Here is a 16,892-nt window from a genome sequence, read left to right on the forward strand (position 1 = left end):
TAGTGGGAATATAGGTCCTTTTATGATTGTCTGAAAATGCTATAAATTCTGCTGGTTTGAAAATTTAGGGATTCAAAGATTAGCAACTTTGCCAATTTTGTCATTTATTAGGCTAATTTGGTAACAGAAAGGACTTTGTTTATTTTTCTGTTGAAGGAACATTCAAAGACCCCCAAAGATAAAATATCTTGATAAGAATTCTTTGGAAAAATTATTTTTTTGACTGAAGGATATATTTACCTTCATATAGGGGATTATGTCACCAATTCTAGTGGAGGGGGGCGAATATCCAAGATATCTGTGCTGAGATCATACTCAGATTTGTGTAAGAACTACAAATGTCTCTTATTGATAGCTCTAAATTACTTGTTTGCAGTCCCTTTGGTAAACTTGAGGAAAAAAACTAGTTGCCTTAGGAAAATTTTTAAATGTGTAATATTTCAAGTTGATGAGATTTCTATTTTATAAGTAAAGACTCGATTGTTTGTTTGTTTGTTTTTGCAGCAACTTCTTTCTTTTCTTATCTCTTTTTTTTTTATCATTATTTTAAAGTCTTCTTAGGCAGCTACTTTGTGGACTGTAACCTTTCATATTTCCAATTTTCTATTGCAATCTTATTTGATTGTACTTGAATATTGAGAGTGTTGATTATTGAGAGCTTGTATTTCTGCTCCAAACGGTGTGAAATCTATAATAAATAATGGAAATGAAAGACAGGAACTTTCTAGAATGCAAGTTTGCAAGTAAAATATTATGTAAGTTATATGGAATAGTGTAAAATGGATTCATTCTCTCTGTTCTAGGAGAGTGTAAATTCTACAGAAATTCCCTCTTCCTAATCTAAGTTTCAGCACAATTTTGGTGGCTTTTTAGCCAGAGGAGAAGTGAGTTGTTTATAGACTCACTATTCCACAACCTCCCCTGCCTCTGATATTTTGCCTGGTCTACATATTCTACTTGAAAGAGATCTTCCCTTATTAATTTAATATAGTACTTATTGTGCTTTTTCTCAAAAGAACTGAAATCTCACTGTACTAAGAACTTGATTGCAATGTGTAAAGTACTTAAAAGGTTAAAACACCTAGGATATATATATATATATATGCTTTCCTGGTAGCTCAGCTGGTAAATAATTCGCCTGCAATGTAGGAAACTCCAGTTCAATCCCTGGGTTGGGAAGATTTCCTGAAGAAGGGATAGGCTACCCACTCCAGTATTCTTGGGCTTCCCTGGTAGCTCAGATGGTGAAGAATCTGCCTGCAGTGCGGGAGACCTAGGTTTGATCCCTGAGTTGGGACGATCCCCTGGAGGAGGGGATGGCAAATGCACTCCAGTATTCTTGCCTGGAGAATCCCATGGACAGAGGAGCCTGGTGGGCTAGTGGGGGTTCATGGGGGTTGCAAAGAGTCAGACATGACTGAGTGACTAAGGACAGCATATCTATACATCTATATATAGATATATATTGTGGGGTAAAAGAACGGGATAACAAAGAAGGGAGTATAGAAAAAGGAAAAGTTTGCAGACATTGAATTTCTAAAAAGTTGATTGAAAAATACTTTTATGGACACCAAGGATAGGTTATCCCAGTTCATTATCTTTCTTTTTTTCTATGTAATGTCACTTTATTAGTTCCAAACCCCAAATGCTCATCATATCAATTTTGATTGACCCATTTTTATCCCTCTGACCAATGAAACTTTTGGAATGAGAATCATTTATACTCTATATGCCTTGGTCAATCTTGATTGCTGTAGCTGAATGACTTTTAGTAAAATTTAATTCAGTTATTGGGAACTCTTAGGTAATGAAATCTCTTTACTTTTGACATTTTAATATAAAGTATTTCTTAACTATATACTTTCCTACTTTATTTGAATAGAGACTGTTGAAAATAACTGAATCTTTACTTTTTGACTCAGAGTTTTACTGTGGAAATCAATTACTATACTGTGTTATAAAATAATAATGCTTATAACATGGTAAGGTATACAAGGTGATTTTCTCCTTTACTAAAGAACCCCAGACATTTAACGATTCCTCACATCAGTTCTCTTATGATTTTCCTTTCTTCTTTTTAGCAAGTAATATTTAATGAAAATTGTTAGTTTTAGTGCTATCAAGGTGCTTCCAACAGCAATCACAATTACCTCCCCTCTTGTTTTGTTATTTCTAATTTACTATAGATTAGGATACCAGGTTTGGTAAAAATTATGTGTAAAATAAGATTAAGTGTTTTAAGATCAAGGATTTTCCTTTCAGTAAAGTACATGGATCTTGTGACATCTATATTGGCTGCATTCTGAACAAGTGAGATTGTTAGATACCTGAGTTTCATATTCATTTGATACTCTATTGCATTTTGCTTTTCATGGGTATATGATATAAATATCTAGTAAACTATTTAATTACATATGTGAACTATAAAACTATTAAAGTAAGCCATAAATTTCCAATGTAATAATATCACTGTTAAAATTCTTGTGTTAAGATAGATACTATGATGGGAAAATGACAGGATGTTTGTTTTCTTAGAAATCTTGCCCACAGTCTTAATTCACTGTGCTTTCCAATTGGAAATTTTTAAATTTTAAAATTACAAAGCATCATGCTTCTTGTGCATATTCTTCTTACTTGAAAAGTCATAACACAGTGACTTATTTTGAGTATTTGTAATATTCACCTTTTTGAACCATAAATTGAAATTATTCTTATTCATAAACATTCCTTTTTAAATATTACTCTTGAGTATATACTTTAAAATCTTGTAATTTTCCCCCTACCTCCTCTTGTGACATTTATATTCATTTGTCTCTCTGCTTGTAATCCTCACTTCTACTCTTTAGTAAACTACCTAAGAGTGAGTTTTAAATTCCCACAGCCTCATGTGAAGCAAAATGGAGTGAGCACCTCTGTTTCTGGAATATTTTATTCAATAAGCACTAATTATAAAATTAAAATGACCCACAGAAATGGCCAACTCCATTTCAGGAATTTCTCACCATAGTGAAAGGATAATGTTCATTGAGGTAAAAATTAAATTGATTTTGATTCCTTGCTCTGCCAGTAACTGGTCAGGAGATCCTTCTACAAGCTACTTAATATTTCTGAATCTCAGTTTCTTCATTTATAAAATTAGAAAAATTATGCCTAGCAAAGTAGCTTATATGTATAAACACATAATGGAATTCAGTGTTAGCCATTATTTATAGTTTTACAACATCTGATGTTGTATACAATATAAATATACATTGAAAATTGGATGATTTGTGCAGTCTTCAAAAGTACATCCCATTAAATTAACCAAATACACCTAGCACTATGTTTATGCAAGACTAGGTCATTTAATGTTTTCACTTATTTATTTTTTGAAGTTCTTAAATAGATTAATGTGTTTTAGTACTTTATAAGATGATATGCATTTAAAACTAATTATAAATTTTGCTGATTGTTTTATGGAGCATAATATTTATTCTCCATTTTAAGAGGAATAATGATTCACTGTAATAATACTGATTGTTATAATACTTATATAAAAGTACATATTTTATAATCAAATCTTAAATGTCAACCACTGGTATTATTTTTATTGATTTTTTTGTTTATACCCATGGCTGATTCTTGCTGATGTTTGACAGAAAACAACAAAATTGTGTAAATCAATTATCCTTCAATTGAAAAGTAAATAAGGTGGTCAAAAAAAAAGAAAGAAAAAAGAAAAGCTAAAAGAAAACAAAAGTAATATATATTCAGTGTATAAAATTCAGTAAGTAGATAAAAGCATAAAGAAGAAAATAGCTACCATAAATTAATGACAAACTGGAAAAGATTTTGCAACTTGTGACAAAGTGCTGCCAACTCTAGTAGAAAATTGCTCTTATAAATCAATTAAAAATGACAAACGCCCCAATAGAAAAATTAGGTTTTTTTTTTCAGGTATAGGTAACGTGTAAACAATTCAATGAAAGTAACCATAGAAACTAAAATCTAGATAGCAATTATATACCTTTTCTTAACTCCTGGGCTAATAGATACTACAAAAGGTAATGCAAAGTGTTGTTGAGGTGTGGGGAAATCAGTACTTTTATACATTGGAGGGTAATTTGAAAATGTCAAAAAGTCAAGCAATTTTCCTTCTAAGATGGCATTCTAATGGACCAATAGAACAATGATGCATGTACAATGTTGTATTTCAATATGTCTTATAATAGTGAATATTTCTGAAAGTAATCTAAATTTCTAGCAATATTAAATTAAACAAGTTATGATATATTCATAGAACAGAAGTTCTTGCTACAGATTAATTGGCTGGATTTTGAGGAGAAGAACAAAAATACTATTCTATCAAAGTTTCAGGGGCTTCCCTGAAAGCTCAGTTGGTAAAGAATCTGCCTGTAGTACAGGAAACCCTGGTTTGATTCCTGGGTTGGGAAGATCCACTGAAGAATGGATAGACCGCCCACTCCAGTATTCTTGGGCTTCCCTTGTGGCTCAGCTGGTGAAGAGACCACTTGCAATGCAGGACACTTGGGCTCAATCCCTAGGTTGGGAAGATCCCCTGGAGAAGGGAAAGGTTACCCACTTCAGTATTCTGGCCTGAAGAATTCAATTCAAGAAATCTGGCCTATACAGTCCATGGGATTGCAAAGAGTTGGACACAACAGAAAACTTTCACAAATAATTCACATCAAAGTTTCTAGATATTTATTATGTGCTGGTTCCTGATGGTCTCTGACCTTATATTTTACTTTTTCTTTACTGTATATTTTTTCTTTTAAATTTGTATAGGCCTTGATTTTATGACAAATGAGAATATAATCTATCACATAGAAATTGCTTTTCTTGGTTTTTTATTAAGAATTTTTCCATAATATATATATTTTTTATCCTTCCAGACGTGGGTTGGCAATAAGAGAAGAAAAATGAGTAGTAAGAATTCTGAATCAGGAGCAACAACAACAGGAACTGTTTCTGGTACTTCTTTGGCAGCTCCAGACATTACAGTCAGAAATGTGGTTAATATTGCTTCACCCTCAAGTCAACAGTCTTCTTGGACATCACCCAATAATGATGTCATCATAACTGGTATATACAGTCCAGCCAGTTCATCAAGTAGACAAGAGACAACCAAGCATTCAAATACACAAATTACAGAAGCACATAAAATCCCTATTCAGAAAACAGCCAGTAAAAATGATACTGAGTTTCAGTTGCACATTCCTGTTCAAAGACAAGTAGCACACTGTAAAAATGCCTCTTTAGTCTTAGGTGAAAAAACAATTATTTTGTCAAGACAGACAAGTGTGCTAAATGCTGGAAATTCTGTATACAATCACACAAAGAAAAACTATGGAAGCTCTTCAATGCCAGCCTCTGAGATGACGGTACCTCAAAAGCCATCTGTGTGCCACCGACCTTGCAAAATTGAACCAGTTGGAATTCAAAGATCATATAAGCCTGAACACACAGGTCTATCTTCACATAACTTATGTGGGCAAAAACCATCTGTTAGAGACCCTTACTGCAGAACACAAAATTTGGAAATCCGTGAAGTATTTTCACTGGCAGTTAGTGATTACCCACAGAGAATTCTGGGAGGAAATGCCCCACAGAAGCCTCCTAATTTGACAGAAGGAACTTGTTTGTCCATTGCAATGGAGACTGGAGATGCTGATGAAGAGTATGCCAGAGAGGAAGAATTGGCATTGATGGGAGCACAGATACCAAGCTACTCAAGATTTTATGAAAGTGGCAGTTCCCTTCGAGCTGAGAACCAAAGTGCAACTTTGCCTGGACAAGGAAGAAATATGCCAAATTCACAAATGGTGAATATTAGAGACTTGTCAGACAATGTACTGTATCAAAACAGAGAAAACCATTTGACACCACGGACCTCATTACATACAGCATCTACTGCAATGTACAGTAATACAAATCCATCACGAAGTAATTTTTCTTCACATTTTGCATCATCAAACCAATTGAGGTTATCACAAAACCAAAACAATTACCAGGTAATGTGTAAGTTTGTTTTATAAAGGTTTTATAAAAATTTGTTGGTAAAAATTGTGTTGGTAATCAATTAGACTTGAGACCTGGGTCAATTAACTCATATTTTGAAGTAATTTGAATTTTTTTTTCTTCTAAATGGCAGTTTGGGGTCAACTCTTTAAAGAATTTTATGCTTTCTTTGTCATGTTTAAAAATGGTGAGTCCTTTTTTTCATGGAAGTTAGTAATTGTTATAACACAGCAACCTTCTCCTGACATTTAAAATGATTTGGTCCATGCAATAACAGCCTTTGGGAAGCATGGCATTTATCATCACTAAAATAGGACTAGATTGGCTAGATGCATCTTCTTGAACATAGATAATTCTTGTTATGGTTTTTACTTGCAGTTTGGGAAAATGTCACTAGATGAGTGGTGCCTTCCCTGGGTACATAGTCAGGCAAGTCAATCATTGTGCTAGGTGACAATGGTTGAGAAGTCAGAGCCTGTGATAATTCAGCCAACATTTTTTTTTAGTTTTTTTTTCTTTTTGAGTAAATGCTTTATTAAAACATTAAGTGCAGCATTAACCAAACTGTCTTTTTTTAAACATTTACTTTTTATTGTTTTAAATTTATTTATTTTTAATTGTAGGATAATTATTTTACAATACTGTGTTGTTTTATAAAGAGATAAGTTCAGAGTGAGAATTAAAACAATTTTAAACCTGTGCAAAAATAGGTGTTATTTATTTACTGTTTCACATATTCAGTTGTTTATATATGCTTCAAATAATCTCAACAGTGAGGTATAAACCTACCTCAATATCTCTTAAGGCCATAGATCATCTCTCTGAAAAATCTGCTTCAGAAAATTTGAATAGCAGGACAGGAATGTTTGCTATTTTTTCTTGCTACTAGCTAGACCCTTTAGTTTTCAAACACAGTATTTTGTATCTGTATTTAAAATGCATCCAGGCTATTCTCAACCAATATAAGGAACCAACTTCTCTTGACTCCTTTTATCTTATAGCTCCTTGCTACAAAATGAAAAGCAATAAAAGAGCATAGGAAGTATCCTTCTGGCACCTACCTCTAACAGAAGAGTGTTCCATCATCATTAGTAGACCTTATTAAGGATCTTTTCATTTTTCTGTGTTTGTTCTTTCCTAAGGCATGATTAAAGTAACATTGAACCATACCTGTAGGATCCTCCACAACACCCCCTTTCATTCACCTAACTCTTTTGTACTTCTTTATCTCCTCAGTGTTGCTCCTAACAATCATAACAATGACATTTATGATTTGTTGAGGACTTTACATGTACTAGGCACCATCAGTAAATTTATATACTTCATCTCACCTAATCTTCATGGCAGTCTGATCATATAAGCATTTTATCCATATTTTAATATCATGTCTAGAATCATACAGCCAATACATGACAGAACCAAGATTCCAACTCAGAAATGCATCATGTGGGGTTTCTTTTTTCTACTTTACCATAGAACTTAACAATATAGAATATTTGGAGGCTTGAGAGTGCAGAGTTTAATTTTTAGTTTTTCTTAAACTGATTGCTCCTATGGTTTTACATTTTTATAGTCTTTATCTTTTTTCCTGACTGAAAGTTTAAAGAAATTAAGTTTATTTTATACGAAAGAAACTTTTAAATGGAATAAAACTTAGCTACTTTTTTTTTTTTTGAAAAGTAGTCTCTTTAAAGAAAGACAATCTGACATAAATTAGGACATGGATTTAGAACCAGACAGACCTGGATTCAAATCTAGGCTCTGCTACTTTCTATTTGTGTGCCCTCAGACAAGTGTCATAAACTCTCTGTGTAATAGTTTCTTCATTTGTACAATGCATTTAATAATACTTGTTTCACAGGAATGCTGTACATGAAATGACAATCTGTGCAAGGCTCCTTGTACATTCCTGGCAAATAAACTTTCTTATACTTGTTACATCATGGTTGGAAAGTTAATGAACTTCTGCTAGTCCAGGTCTTCTTTACATTCCATTTCAAGTAGAATATTGCACAGCCCACAGTTATCACAGGGTGGTTGAGAAATAAATAACTAAAAGAAGACTGGAGATCAGCTCTCAACTTCACCATAATCTAAGTATTAAAAGCCCATATATTTCTATTTATATTATAACAGACCTCCTCTGACTTGACCTGAGACAGTATGGTAGACAGTGTTTGCAAAATTGAAGTATAATTGACACATTAGTTTTATGTCCCACCTTTATTTTAATTAATGGAGATCTTAGGGAACCTAGGCAGCCTGGGGAAGTGTAGTCCATGAAGATTAATGGCAGTCCATTTGGGTTCCTATACAAAAATATCATAGACAGGGTGATTTAAAACCCAACAAACATTTATTTCTCATAGTTCTGGAGTCTGGGAAGCTGGTGCTGGCTGATTTAGTGTCTGGTGAGTGTCTGCTTCCTAATTCATAGATGGCTATCTTTTCACTGACTTCTCACATGTTACAAGTGCCAAGGAAGCTCTCTGTGGTCTCTTTTGTAAGGAAACTAGTCCCATTCTTGAGGGCTCGATTCTCATGATCTAATCATCTCCCAAATGTCCCACTTCGAAATGCCAGCGCCTTGGGGATTAGGTTTCAACATGTGAATTCAGCTGGGATACAAACATTCAGCCCATGGTAGTTATCCTCCAAGATTTTGATGATGTTCTATTACCTACCTGTATTATTAGTAGATCAGGACTTACCAAGATAAAACCTATGACCATCTTGTCAACTTTCTAGCTATGAAAGTATAAGCAAGAAAGCAATTTTCTAAGTTTCTGACCTTGGGACTATACAACAGTGATATCTATCTCTTTTCTCTGTTGTGCCAAGTATCTTCAAGCTGAGGTTCTATTCCTGGAGTATGGTCTAGTTCCAGGCTATATAGGTGACTGAATACAAATTGAGGAATACATGAGGAAGCTAGGAAGTTGAAATTGGCTCTGCTTTAGAGTCACTGTGGACTACCACATTAACTGTTCAAGTGATGATACGGAAACTGTCAGGAGGTAGCTATACCAGGATACTATAGCCCAATTCTATTTCAGGCTGACCCCATTCCTTTGGGGCTATATTGCAACCATATTTGGCTCCAAGCTACCATTCATTTTCCATATTATGTTCATGTCAGTACTCCTATTTTTGTTGAGTGTTATGTTGATAACAGATTAATAATTGATGATAACCTATGTGAAGATATTGGAAGACAAATGTTATAAATTCAGGTTTGTTGCAATTATTATTGTTACTTAATAATTAACTGTCTTCTCAACTCTCATGGACATCATAGGAACTTAGAAGTTAATAGAGTTAGAGAATTTTGAAGTTTCTTTAAAAGGTACTAAATAAGTACAAAGTATCCCTAACAGTAGAAGTACTTTGATAGCATCCTCCAAATTTACTCAATGTTTATAGGTTTAAGTGCATTTTTAAAATAAACATGGAAATTTAATGGCTGTAAAAACTTTAAACATCATTTCTAAACCAATACAAATGTATTTTGACCTGAGGAAAGGGAGTGCCAGTAAGATTGAATGACTTTGCTAAAATAACTCTCAAGCAATATTCAACTTTTAAAAAGTAATAGTAATCTGTGTTGAATAGATGTAGTTAGCATATTCAGTTGCTAAGTTGTGTCTGACTCTTTTGCAGCCTCATGGACTGTAGCCCACCAGGCTTCTCTGTCCAGGGGTTTTCCAAGCAACAACAATGCAGTGGGTTGCCATTTCCTTCTTCTGGTGTTCTTCCTGACCCAGGAATCGAATTCATGTCTCCTGCATTGCAGGCAGATTCTTTATTGACTGAGTCACTAGGGAAGCCCTTGTAGTTAGCCTGGATAATTTTAAATGACTTTATTGAGATATAATTCACATAGTACAGTGGTCACACATTGAAAGTGTACAATTAAATAGTTTTTAATATATTCACAGATGTGTCCAAGCAGTATCAATCTAATTTTAGAACATTTCATTACTTCAAAAATAAACTACATACTCATTAGCACACTAAATCTCCCATCCCACCACTAGACAATCATCAGTCTTTCTCTCTCTATGGATGTACCTATTCTAAACATTATTATAAGTGGAATAATGCAATATAATGGATTTTTGTAACTGGCTTCTTTCAGGTAGCATAATGTTTTCAAGGTCCATTTTATAGTATGTATCAATAATTCATTCTTTTACATTGCTCTATGATATTCCATGGAGAAGGCAATGGCACCCCATTCCAGTAATCTTGCCTGGAAAATCCCATGGATGGAGGAGCCTGGTAGGCTGCAGTCCATGTGGTCGCTAAGAGTCAGACACGACTGAGTGACTTCACTTTCACTTTTCACTTTCATGCTTTGGAGAAGGAAATGACAACCCACTCCAGTGTTCTTGCCTGGAGAATCCCAGGGACGGCGGAGCCTGGTGGGCTGCCATTTATGGGGTTGCACAGAGTCAGACACGACTGAAGTGACTTAGCAGCAGCAGCATGATATTCCATTGTGTATATATAGCATTGGTTGTTTATCCATTCAATAGTTGATGAACATTTGGGTTGTTTCCACATTGTCTATTATGAATAGTGCTGCTATGAATATTTATATACAAATTTCTGTGTGGTAATATTTTTTTCATATATCTTGGCTATATATCCTGGAGTATATTTCTAGTTCATATTGTGATTTATGCTTAAGGTTTTGAGGAAATACCATTTTTTTTCCTGAAGTGGTTGTACCACTTTACAATCCAACCATCAGTGTAAAAGGATTCCAATTTCTCCACATCCTGACAAACACTTGTCACATCAGTGATTTTGATTATAGCCACTGTAATGGAAGTCTTGATCTGCATTTTTCTAACAGCTAACAATTTTAACTCTCTTTTCATATGCTTATTGGTCATTCAAATATCTTATTTGGAAGAATGCTTATTCAGAGAATTTAGCAATTTTCTAAGTGTTCATTTGTTCTTTGAGTTTTAAGTGTTCAGTTCATATTCTCTATACTAATCCTTATCAGATATATGACTTACAAATATTTTCTCCCACTTCATACACTATCTTTTCACTTTCGTGGGGATATTGTTTAAACACAAATGTTTTTAATTTTGATCAAGTCCAATTTATCTGTTGTTGCTGTTTTTTTTTTTTCTTTTCTGTTGTTTCTTGTGCTTTTGGTATTGTATCTAAGAAGCTATTACCTAAGCTGAAGTAACAAACACTGACTCATATTTTCTTCTAAGAATTTTATAATTGTATCTCTCACATATAGATGGTTCATTTGTTTTGAGTTTGTTTTTGTGTATATTATGAGGTAGAAGTTTTTCTTGATTATATAGCAAGATGGATATATGAATATCCAATTGTCCCATCACCATTTACTTAAAAGATTATACTTTCCCCATTGAATGGTCTTGTCATCCTTCTTGAAATCAATTGATTATATGGAAGGCTTTATTTCTGGACTCTCAGTTCTATTGTTTTGAGACTATGTATGTGTGTATACTTCTTATGCTGATATTACACTATTTGAATTGCTATACCTTTGTAGGAAGTTTTGAAATTGGGACATGTGAGTCCTCCAAATGTCTTCTACTTTATCTAAATTACTTTAGCTATTCTAGGTCCCTTAAATTTGCACATGAATTTTAAGATTAGCTTATCACTTTATGATAAAACAGACGGAATTTTGATAGTCATCATGCTGACCTGTGGATAAATTTGGGGAATATTCTTGTAATAATAATAATGTGTCTTCTGATCTGTGAACATGGTATGCCTTTATACTTGTTAGATCTTCTTTAATTTCTTTTAACAGTGTCTTATAATTTTCAGTCAAGTCTTGCCCTTATTGTTTTAAATTTATATATAAGTATATAACTTTCAATGTTATTTTAAATGGAATTTCTTAATTTAATTGTTGGATTTGAAGATTGAATTTTGTACATTGATATTGTATCTTGAAAAAGTACTGAACTAATCTATTAGTTAAATACTAGTGTATTTCTTAAAGCTTTATTTATATAAAATCATGCCATCTATTAACACAGATAGTTTTACTTGTGTAAAACCTTACTGCATTTTATTTCTTTTTATTAGCTAGTTGCTAGAACCTTCACTATAATACTGAATAGAAGCAGTAAGACATCTTTATAGTCTTGATCTTAAATGGAAAACAATCAATGTCTAACAAATATGGTGTTATCTGTGGGGATTTTGTAGATGGTCTTTATCAGGATGATAAAGAATAAAAGTCCCCTTTTATTCCTGGTTTGTTGAGTACTTTTATCATGAATATGGTTTGGACTTTTGTCAAATGCTATTTCCGTATCTAATGAGATATGTTCATGTGCATTTTTCTATTTATTTTGTTAACATGGCATATTGCATTTTTTTTTCTTTTCATTTTCTTTTTTGGTATTTATTTTGTATATCTTTTTTCAGTTTTACTAAGATATAATTAACATACAGTACTGTGCAAATTTAAGGTGTTCAGCATAATGATTTTATTCACATGAAATGATTACTAAGCAATTCAATATTTATTACTAAGCAATAAGCTTAGTTAATATCTATTGTCTAATGTGTATTTTTTTAAAAAAGAAAAAATCTTTCTTTCCTTGTGACAAGAACTCTTTGGAACTACTCTCTTAACAATTTTCAAATATCAAGGCAACAGCAGTGTTAACTATAGTCATGATGCTGTACATTACATTCCTAGCACTTTGTTATCTTATAAGTACAAATTTGTACCTTTGATCACCTTCATCCAATTCCCACTCCCCAGTTCCCTGCCTCTGGTAAGCGCAAATCAGATATCCTCTTCTATGAGGTTGTTTTTTAAAAATCTGTTTTAGATTCCACATATAAGTGAGATCATTTATCAGTTGTCTCTCTTCTATTTATTTCATGTAGCATAATGCCCTTGAGTCCACTCGTGTTATTGTGAATGACTGAAATTCATCCTGTTTGTGGCTGAATAATATTCCATTCTCTATATATTTTATAGCTTCTTTATCCATTAATCTGTTGATGGGCACTTAGGTTGTTTCCATGTCTTGACTGTTTTGAATAATGTTGCTATGAATATCAGGGCACATATCTCTTGTCTTAAAAAAAAAAAAAACTTTTTATTTTGTATTGGGGTATAGCTGATTAACCATGTTGTGATAGTTTCAGATGAACAACAAAGAGATTCAGCCATACATATACATGTTTCCATGCCCCCTAAACTCCCCTCCCATCCAGGCTGCCACAAAAAATTGAGCAAAGTTTAAACTGTTGTACAGTATGTCCTTGTCTCCATTAGATATAGTCCTCAAAGTGAAACTAATTGATTGTATGGCAGTATTATTTTCAAATTATTGAGGATCCTTCATACTGTTATGTGTAATGCCAGTACCAATTTATAATCCCACCAACAGGGTGGAAGTTTTCCCTTTTACCCACATCTGTGACAGCATTTTTATCTCTTGTCTTATTTGATGATGGGCATTGTAACAATATTGAGGTGAAATCTCATGGTGATATTAATTTGCATTCACCATCAGAGTACAGACACACTGAAACCATACTCACAGAAAACTAGTCAATCTAATCACACTAGGACCACAGCCTTGTCTAACTCAATGAAACCAAGCCATGCCCACGGGGCAACCAAAGATGGGCGGGTCATGGTGGAGAGGTCTGACAGAATTTGGTCCACTGGAGAAGGGAATGGCAAAACACTTCAGTATTCTTGCTTTGAGAATCCCATGAACAGTATGAAAAGGCAAAATGATAGGATACTGAAAGAGGAACTCCCCAGGTCAGTAGGGGGTCCAATATACTACTGGAAATCAGTGGAGAAATAACTCCAGAAAGAAAGAAGGGATGAAGCCAAAGCAAAACCAATACCCAGCTGTGGATGTGACCGGTGATAGAAACAAAGTCCAATGCTGTAAAGAGCAATATTGCATAGGAACCTGGAATGTCAGGTCCATGAATCAAGGCAAATTGGAAGTGATCAAAGAAGAGGTGTAAAGAGCAAACGTTGACATTCTAGGAATCAGCGAACTAAAATGGACTGGAATGGGTGAATTTAACTCAGATGACCATTATATCTACTACTAAGGGCAGGAATCCCTCAGAAGAAATGGAGTAGCCATCATGGTCAACAAAAGAGTCCGAAATGAAGTACTTGGATGCAATCTCAAAAACGACAGAATAACCTCTGTTTGTTTCCAAGGCAAACCATTCAATATCACCATAATCCAAGTCTATGCCCCAACCAGCAATGCTGAAGAAGCTGAAGTTGAATGATTCTATGAAGACCTACAAGACCTTTTAGAACTAACACCCCCAAAAGATATCCTTTTCATTATAGAGGACTGGAATCCAAAAGTAGGAAGTCAAGAAACACCTGGAGTAACAGGCAAATTTGGCCTTGGAATGTGGAATGAAGCAGGGCAAAGACTAATAGAGTTTTGCCAAGAAACTGCACTGGTCATAGCAAACACCCTCTTCCAACAACACAAGAGAAGACTCTACGCATGGACATCACCAGATGGTCAACACCGGAATCAGATTGATTATATACTTTGCAGCCAAAGATGGAGAAGCTCTGTACAGTCAGCAAAAACAAGACTGGGAGTTGACTTTGGCTCAGATTATGAACTACTTATTGCCTAATTCAGACTTAAATTGAACAAAGTAGGGAATACTGCTAGACCATTCAGGTATGACCTAAATCAAATCCCTTATGATTATACAGTGGAAGTGAGAAATAGATTTAAGGGCCTAGATCTGATAGATAGAGTGCCTGATGAACTATGGAATGAGGTTCGTGACATTGTACAGGAGACAGGGATCAAGACCATCCCCATGGAAAAGAAATGCAAAAAAGCAAAATGGCTGTCTGGAGAGGACTTACAAATAGCTGTGAAAAGAAGAGAAGGTAAAAGCAAAGGAGAAAAGGAAAGATATAAGCATCTGAATGCAGAGTTCCAAAGAATAGCAAGAAGAGATAAGAAAGACTTCTTCAGTGATCAGTGCAAAGATCAACAGAATGGGAAAGACTAGAGATCTCTTCAAGAAAATTAGAGATACCAAGGGAACATTTCATGCAAAGATGGGCTCGATAAAGGACAGAAATCGTATGGACCTAACAGAAGCAGAAGATATTAAGAAGAGGTGGAAAGAATACACGGAAGAACTGCACAAAAAAGATCTTCACAACCCGGATAATCAAGATGGTATGATCACTCATCTAGAGCCAGACATCCTGGAATCTGAAGTTAAGTGGGTCTTAGAAAGCATCACTAGGAACAAAGCTAGTGGAGGTGATGGAATTCCAGTTGAGCTATTTCAAGTCCTGAAAGATGATGCAGTGAAAGTGCTGCACTCAATATGCCAGCAAATTTGGAAAGCTCAGCAGTGGCCACAGGACTGGAAAAGGTCAGTTTTCATTCCAATCCCAACGAAAGGCAATGCCAAAGAATGCTCAAACTACCGCACAATTGCACTCATCTCACATGCTAGTAAAGTAATGCTCAAAATTCTCCAAGCCAGGCTTCAGCAATACATGAACCGTGAACTTCCTGATGTTCAAGCTGGTTTTAGAAAAGGCAGTGGAACCAGAGATCAAATTGCCAACATCCACTGGATCATCGAAAAGGCAAGAGAATTCCAGAAAAACATACATTTCTGCTTTATCGACTATGCCAAAGCCTTTGACTGTGGGGATCACAATAAACTGTGGAAAATTCTGAAAGAGATGGGAATACCAGACCACCTGACCTGCCTCTTGAGAAATCTGTATGCAGGTCAGGAAGCAACAGTTAAAACTGGACATGGAACAACAGACTGGTTCCAAATAGGAAAAGGAGTGCATCAATGCTGTATATTGTTACCCTGCTTATTTAACTTCTATGCAGAGTACATCATGAGAAACGTTGGACTGGAAGAAACACAAGCTGGAATCAAGATTGCCGGGAGAAATATCAATAACCTCAGATATGCAGATGACACCACCGTTATGACAGAAATTGAAGAGGAGCTAAAAAGCCTCTTGATGAAAGTGAAAAAGGAGAGTGAAAAAGTTGGCTTAAAGCTCAACATTCAGAAAACGAAGATCATGGCATCCGGTCCCATCACTTCATGGGAAATAGATGGGGAAACAGTGGAAACAGTGTCAGACTTTATTTTGGGGGGCTCCAAAATGACTGCAGATGGTGACTGCAGCCATGCAATTAAAAGCCACTTACTCCTTGGAAGAAAAGTTATGACCAACCTGGATAGTATATTCAAAAGCAGAGACATTACTTTGCCGACTAAGGTCCGTCTAGTCAAGGTTATGGTTTTTCCAGTGATCATGTATGGATGTGAAAGTTGAACTGTGAAGAAGGGTGAGAACCAAAGATTTGATGCTTTTGAACTGTGGTGTTGGAGAAGACTCTTGAGAGTCCTTTGGACTGCAAGCAGATCCAACCAGTCCATTCTGAAGGACATCAGCCCTGGGATTTCTTTGGAAGGAATGATGCTAAAGCTGAAACTCCAGTACTTTGGCCACCTCATGCAAAGAGTTGACTCATTGGAAAAAACTCTGATGCTGGGAGGGATTGGGGGCAGGAGGAGAAGGGGAGGACAGAGGATGAGATGGCTGGATGGCATCACTGACTCGATGGATGTGAGTCTGAGTGAACTCCAGGAGATGGTGATGGACAGGGAAGCCTGGCGTGCTGCAGTTCATGGGGTCGCAGAGTCAGACACGACTGAGCGACTGAACTGAACTGAACTGAACTATGGAAAACATTATGGAGATTCCTTTCAAAACACTAAAAATATAACTCCATATAACCCAGCAATTCCACTCCTGGGTATTTATCCAAAGAAAA

General features: G+C 35.0%; 1 protein-coding gene across 1 annotated transcript in view; it reads left to right on the plus strand.

Annotated features, from left to right (window-relative positions):
- The window catches only part of HDX (highly divergent homeobox), a 227,686-nt gene that overhangs the window by 803 nt on the left and 209,991 nt on the right, over positions 1-16,892 (plus strand). The window contains exon 2 of the mRNA XM_040265625.1: positions 4,896-6,014. Coding sequence (XP_040121559.1) covers positions 4,896-6,014 — 1,119 coding nt within the window. The remainder of the gene's footprint in view (positions 1-4,895; positions 6,015-16,892) is intronic.

This window comes from Oryx dammah, unplaced genomic scaffold (genome assembly GCF_014754425.2).
Source record: "Oryx dammah isolate SB20612 unplaced genomic scaffold, SCBI_Odam_1.1 HiC_scaffold_23, whole genome shotgun sequence".
Classification (NCBI taxonomy): domain Eukaryota; kingdom Metazoa; phylum Chordata; class Mammalia; order Artiodactyla; family Bovidae; genus Oryx; species Oryx dammah.